This window comes from Alexandromys fortis, unplaced genomic scaffold (genome assembly GCF_014885135.2).
Source record: "Alexandromys fortis isolate MF-2015 unplaced genomic scaffold, M_Fortis_MF-2015_v1.1 scaffold_41, whole genome shotgun sequence".
Taxonomy (NCBI): domain Eukaryota; kingdom Metazoa; phylum Chordata; class Mammalia; order Rodentia; family Cricetidae; genus Alexandromys; species Alexandromys fortis.
In genome coordinates this window covers 8051392-8058320 of record NW_026067923.1, presented here as the reverse complement: position 1 = coordinate 8058320, position 6929 = coordinate 8051392, and the positions used below count along the sequence as shown (strand labels likewise).

Below are 6929 nucleotides of genomic sequence, written 5' to 3'. Positions count from 1 at the left end.
ACATTTTCTTTATCCATTCTTTGGTTGAGGGGCATCTAGGTTGTTTACAGGTTCTGGCTATTATAAACAATGCTGCTATGAACATAGTAGAGCATATACTTTTGTTGTATAATAAGGCCTCTCTTGGGTATATTCCCAAGAGTGGTATTGCTGGGTCCAGAGGTAGGTTGATCCCAAATTAAAAGGAAACACTTCTGCATTGTTGGTGGGAATGCAATTTGGTGCAACCCCTTCGGATGTCAGTGTGGCGATTTCTCAGAAAATTAGGAAACATTCTTCCTCAAGACCCAGTAACACCACTTTTGGGGATATATGCAAAGGATGCTCAATCATGCCACAAGGACATGTGCTCAACTATGTTCATAGCAGCTTTGTTTGTCATAGCCAGAACCTGGAAACAACCTAAATGCCCCTCAATAGAAGAACGGATAAGGAAAATGTGGTACATTTACACAATGGAGTACTACAAAGCAGAAAAGAATAATGACATCTTGAATTTGCAGGATAATGGATAGAGGTAGAAAACATTATTTTGAGTGAGGTAACCCAGACCCAGAAAGATAATTATCACATGTACTCACTCATAAGTGGTTTTTAAACATAAAGCAAAGAAAGCCAGCCTACAAACCACAACCCCAGAGAACTTAGACAACAATGAGGACACTAAGAGAGACTTACATAGATGTAATCTACATAAGAAGTAGAAAGTAGATAAAGACAAGATCTCCTGAGTAAATTGGAGCATGGAGACCTTGGGGAGGATTGAAGGGGGAAAGGAAGAGGCAGAGCGGGGAGGAGGGGAGCAGAGAAAAATGTAGAGCTCAACAACTATCAATAATAAAATGTTAAAAAAAAAAGAGAAAAAAAATAATAGCCATTTAGTAAAAAAAAAAAAAAAGCAAACCAGTGGTTAAAATCAGTTGTCTCAAGCTGGTAAAGGTAATGAAAACACACACAAACAACACACAGCTCCTTTTTCTTATGACAATGGTGACGTCCCTATCCTTAAGCTGCAGGCAACGTGCCCACTTCATGTATTAGCATCAAGCCCAGAAGAGATGAACAGGAATGGCTTCAGCTTGTTTGTCACTTGAGCAGTCTTTAGTTAAGAAAGGCCCAATTAAAAACACAGTATTAACTTACGTCATCAGGTTATGGGGATAAGCCCTCCACAGGATGGTTGGATCTGAGATATAGTCTTCCTAAGAGACAGGAAAATTGGCCTGTGAGCACCACACAAACATTTACAGTTCCCCATAGAAAGTTCCAAAGGGTGAGCTGAACTCAAGTGTTTCGGCTCTTCTAAGCTAATCTGAATGGCTTGGGCTACCAAGGGATATAAGTATGATATATAAAACCAAGTGAGATACAGCACCCAATTTTCAAGTATCCTTCAATTCAATACAGGAGAGTAAGAAGTACAGACACACAAGCATTATGCAGTAAACAACAACCGAATGGAACAGGCGTGGACCAACTTTGTGAGGGTGTATTTTAGCTGCAATCAGAGAACTGAAAACAGTACTTCTTGACAGAAGTTCACTATGATGCAACTCATACAATGTCATGCAAACCTCCTTCTCAGGGAACTGGATGTATCTGATGACAAGAAACAAAACAAAACCCCTTTAAACCACAGTGATGGCTTAAGAAGACTATGTGTCCCTGGTATAACTTTTTTTGTTGTTGTTTTGTTTTTTTTGTGACAGGGTTTCTCTGCGTAGCTCTGGTTGTCCTGGAACTCACTTTGTAGACCAGGCTGACCTTGAACTCACAGTGATCTGCCTGCCTTTGCCTCCCAAGTACTGAGATTAAAGGGATATGCCACCACTTCCTGGCCCAGGGTAACTCTTACATTAAAAGCTTACATAAAACAGATTTTTAAGCTGACATTTCCTTTATGTCTGCTACATCAGTAAGATGGGGTGGGCACAGCTCTGCCTGCCATTAAGTGCTGTATCCTGGGCACCTTCCTTGGCTGTTGTTGATTTCCACCATGACGACTGATGACTTAAAAGTTCAACAGTCTCAGAGGTGTGTAGAGCCATGGAATGGGATATGAATGGGGGCACTGTGTGTTGTCATTTAACACTAAAGTCGACACAGTCGTCCCTCTCATTAGAGAGCGAAAGGTTCACACGGCCTTACTTGAACACTGCTGTTTCAGGAGCCCCCCCTCCACTGCCTCAAGGACGAACTGACCAACAACAATTCTGCTTATCTAATCTCAGCAAGCTCGTGGGATCCTCTCTGTAAAAGCGGAGATCCTCTCTGTAAAAGCGGAGATCTACAAGTGACAACAAGAAACAGTAACGATGTCCCACACTGAAAACCGTGTGAGCCTTGCTCAAACAGTCAGTAGCTATGAACTGCTGCTATCTGAAAAGAGCCAGCCTGGGAACTCTTCAGTATACTCATCCACGAGCAGAGTTCTTAGCGTCACAGAGATGTAAGGACAATGCCTGGTGACATACTTACAGAGACGAGAATGAATGTGCCCCAAATACAAGCAAGAAGGTAGAATGCACTGAGCTGACCAGACTCATTAAACTTGCTGTGCTTTGTTTTGGAGAAGTGCATTCGTCTGTTAATTTTCTGGAAACAAAAGCAGGTATTAGCAATAAAGAACAAGTCACAAAATACACATAATATATGATGATCGTAGGATGGAGAACTAGTAGTTACGAAACAGGGATTTCTGAGATTGTATACTTACATCCAACACATACTCCTGAATTATGGCATGAATAATTATCGCCACTAGCATGTAGAAGAAAACTGTAGCCAAATCTTTGAAGCCATAGGAATAAAGGGATGCTGATTCAGTAGCTTGTTCTTCTGAAGGCCAAAAAGGACACACACACACACAAAAAAAAATATACGTGAGATTATGAAAACAGCACTCGGTACAACATAGTTATGGAAACAAACGAAAGGAGACCAACCCCAAATAGAGTTCTACAGCGATACCATAGTTTCCCCCGAGGGTCTCGAGCCATGGGGGAAGGAAAACTGAAGAGGCTGTCTACCACCTGACGCTTCAGGGATTACTTACAAAAGACTGGGCACATGTTAGTCACAGCCACCAGGAACCAAAAAACAGGGGGAGGGAGCCGCACGCTACCTGGCCGACCTTTACCTCCCCTACTCTCTTCTCTAGAGCCCTGCAGTCGCTTGGCTGGACTTCTAATGGCTGGACTTCCATTCTGATTCTCACCGCAGGCTAACGTGACTTGTCTGCTTTGGTTCTGATTTCTGAGCGCCAGAAAGATGCAGCTACTATTCAAAAGTTACGTTAATTTTTCAAAATGAACGTCAGTACTTATGAGCTGCTGGCTACTGCTTTTGAGTTCTGAGGTTTGTTTAGGGACTTCTAGGTGACAAGTTCATCCTGGAATCTCGAATGCCCACCCACACTGCAGTCTCGAGCAACTTGTGTTCCCAGGCGCTTACTCTACCAAGCGTTTATAGAGCTGCACACAACAGAAAAACTCATCCTGCCCTCTGGTCTTCCGCCAAGGTGGGAACCCTAGAGCAGGTTACTGCCGGATACACCCCATTTCCTTAAGTCAGCCTCCTCTCTCTCGCTTACGATAGCCAACCACAGCACCCTGCTCCTCAACAGCAACTCAATTTTTACATAGCATAACTTGGAAATAAAACTTTCTAAAGTGAAAGTTTTAGCTTGGCCACAATTATCTGATAACTCCTAAAGTTTACTAATATTTTCCCTCGTCAAAATGCCCGCTGAAGGCAGAATACAAAAAAATGCAAAGAATAAGTGTGTAGGTTCATCCCCAGGCTAAAATATAACCAAGGGCAGAAATCCCGGCTGCACATCTACTCTTGGGATATCCATTAGCAAGGGACTGTAGGGAGTGATACAGAAAATTCTATGATGGAATTTCAAGACCATGCACAAAATATATAATAAACAATAAACACATAAAACCAGGTTTCATACACTGTTTAGGATAAAATAAAGCCCGGACGCTAGAGAGTAACATAGATTTTAGTGTCCACGGGCACGCGACATGAGCACCTACCTGTTGCGGGTCGGGTGACGTTATACTGAAGAGCAACAAAGACGATGGCTGCTTTTGCTGTTATCTGGAGGAGAAAGCATGGAAAGCATCAGTAGTGACTCTCTCCCAAATGGTAACACACAAGGGCAAGAGATCACAAATTCTGCCCTCACTTCCAAGAAGCAAGACCCCCAATTCTGCGGCACCTTGGGCAGACACAGTGGGGATGTCTGATCACAAGCAGTGTCTAGAGTTAGGAACTTCTGTAATTCAGACCACGTGACCCATGTGTACCGCTGACATTTCAAAACACGACTTCAGTTGACCCAGCAAACAATGATCTCTCAAATATCAATTCTCTATTCTAGAACAATCACTGGGAAGTTCCCATCAAGGGAAATGTTGTGTAAATTAATAAGGGAAGCAGAGTTTGTGTAAGCGAAGTTGGAGCACTTGCATGGTCTATGCACTCGTCCCCTCTCCCATGTGCCTGGTCAGCAGGTATTTCATTAACTGCGGTCAGAACACAAAGATGGAATGTTTACTCACTGGCACTCACAGGCACCGAGGCCAGCGCTCCACCTGCAAGGCTCAGTACAGATGAATGACCTGATCCCAGGACAAGAGCTGGGCTGTGTCAGGAGCCGTAAACAGACTGATACAATGCTGCAGGATCTGGGCCAACACCCTACACCAGATCCTCAGGAGAAAGGACCACGCTCTTTGCTTTTCCTAGGGGTAGGAAATGCTTCTCCGAGGTGTGGCACAAGAGCTTGTTTGATGTTCCTAGGTTGCCCAGGGGTTGAAGACTGCAGCAGAGGCAGAAACGAAAAGCACAGAAACAGTACTGAGTTGCTTCAGTGTGACTGAAATTTGATTTTCAGGAGGGGTCTCTTGCCCCCTTGGATTCTCCACATCGCCACCACAATCATCTTCCAGGCGCCCTTCCGTGTTCCCCACTCTCCCTGGATTCTCCTTGGATTCCTGTCTTCCTGGCAAAGTGGGGCCGACATTCCTCCCTCTCTTCAAAGGTCTCACCTGTTTTCTGGCCCCTCCCCACAGTATTCTCAGACGGGAGGGGCAGCTCCTTTGTCAGACAAAGATGTGCCTCTCCTTCAAGTCACACAACATGGCAGGACTCTGGTCACTTCTGTTGCACCCGCTATGAAGTCAGCGCCATCTGATGGGGCCCTGCTTACATCATCCTCTCACTGGATGCTCAGAACCTAGTCTGGGGAGGCTGGAGAGATAGCTCAGCCAGTAAGGGCCCTTGTCACCAAGCCTGATAGCCCACATGGTGGAGGGAGAGCACTGACTCCTACAGGTTGTCTCCTGACCTCCACACAGTAAGGAAGAATGCAATGCTAATTTTAAAGACCAACCTAGCGTGGGACCTAGATTATATGTTCATCATTATAGAATAAATATAAGATGAAACATCACAGAGTAAACATGCAAGCCAAGTGTAAGACTTTGCAAGACACCCAGTGAAGGATAGTAAAGTTGGCACTAGGACAGTGGCGGTGGGATAGATGAGGCACTTAGGGAGCCAGGTAAGGATTGGTAGGCAAAGGAAAGTGTCCCACATTACTTACTCACTCGTGCTTACAGCTTGCACAACAAGGTGACAAATGCTAACACAAAGGCGGAGTACAAGAACAGCAGGTTATGAACATCAGGGAAGAAACTGATCAACTAATTGAGATTTCTTTGAGATACATGGTTGCAAAGGGCTGCAGGCAGCTTATATCCAAATCTAGAAGCTGGCAGGCAGAAGTTAGCTTAAGACTTGGGAATTACTATTGACAGAGGTTGAATTGTGGGAGCTTATCTACCATCTCTGCAAGTGTACAGTGTCTGTAGAGTGAACAGAGACTGCCAAAACTCAAGTCTCTGCTACGCTTGGCCTGAAGGTCCTTAGCCATGGAACTACTAGAACCTTTAGTTCGTGGTTCACGGGGACTGAGAGAGCCTGCCGTCTTTCTTTTTTCCCCTCTCTCCTGCTTCTCTGCCCCTCCATCAGGGGCTCTCTGCCACCATGTTCATTCCACCACAGACCCAAAGCAGCCGGCCTGACTTCCCAAACTGTGAACCGGGAAAGCCAGTGGTACCCTAAACTAAAAAGAAATGTCAGTGACAGAGAGAAAGGAAAGTGTCTGGCGTCCCCAAAGATGAGAGGAAAATGCTTGAAAAACCGGATGGACCACATAGCCACGATTCCAAAAGGCAAGATAAGGTGACTGCAATGAATTCACGGGTCACAGCTTGAGACACATCAACGAAGGGCTCAGAGAAGTCAAAGTGCTGCGGACTGAAACCCTAAGAGTAACAAGATGGCACCAAGTCTCTTAGCAGACAGTCACCATGATGCTGTTTTTAGGCCAGGAAAGATAATGAGTCTGTCCCCAGGGATAGTTCCCAGGAGAAAAGGAGGAATTAAATACAAAGAGGAAAACAGTGGAAAGATGTGTTAGGAAAGGAATTGTAAGCAGAGTAATCTTGACTACTTCCTCCTCAGCTGTGATGGTGGCACAGGCCAAGCCTCCCTTACCTACATGCCTGAGATCAAAAGCAAATTTGGTTTCTTGCTTTTTAAATTCTGGAGTGTCTGCATATAAGCCACGAAAGGTTTTGCAGAGGGAGACTTAGTTCTAAGCATGGAATTCATTTATGTTTCTTATATGCCATATACACGGTGGATCCCTATGTTTGACTATAATTTATGATGAGTCGGGGATAGAATTGTCTTACTTATGTGACCTGAAGAAATTGATATGCAAAAAAGTGAAGGGAGAATGAAGAGAATGAGGATCCATCCACACACCCCAAATCTGTGTGTATCTCTCTCTCTCTCTCTCTCTCTCTCTCTCTCTCTCTCTCTCTCTCTCTCTCTCCACCCCCCCC

General features: G+C 44.6%; 1 protein-coding gene across 1 annotated transcript in view; it reads right to left on the bottom strand.

The window, feature by feature from the left end:
- Tram1 (translocation associated membrane protein 1) overlaps positions 1-6929 on the bottom strand; it is a 29129-nt gene that overhangs the window by 15774 nt on the left and 6426 nt on the right. Inside the window, exons 2-5 of the mRNA XM_050142092.1 lie at positions 4047-4110; positions 2717-2838; positions 2479-2595; positions 1144-1202 (exon numbers count right to left, since the gene is read on the bottom strand). Coding sequence (XP_049998049.1) covers positions 1144-1202; positions 2479-2595; positions 2717-2838; positions 4047-4110 — 362 coding nt within the window. The remainder of the gene's footprint in view (positions 1-1143; positions 1203-2478; positions 2596-2716; positions 2839-4046; positions 4111-6929) is intronic.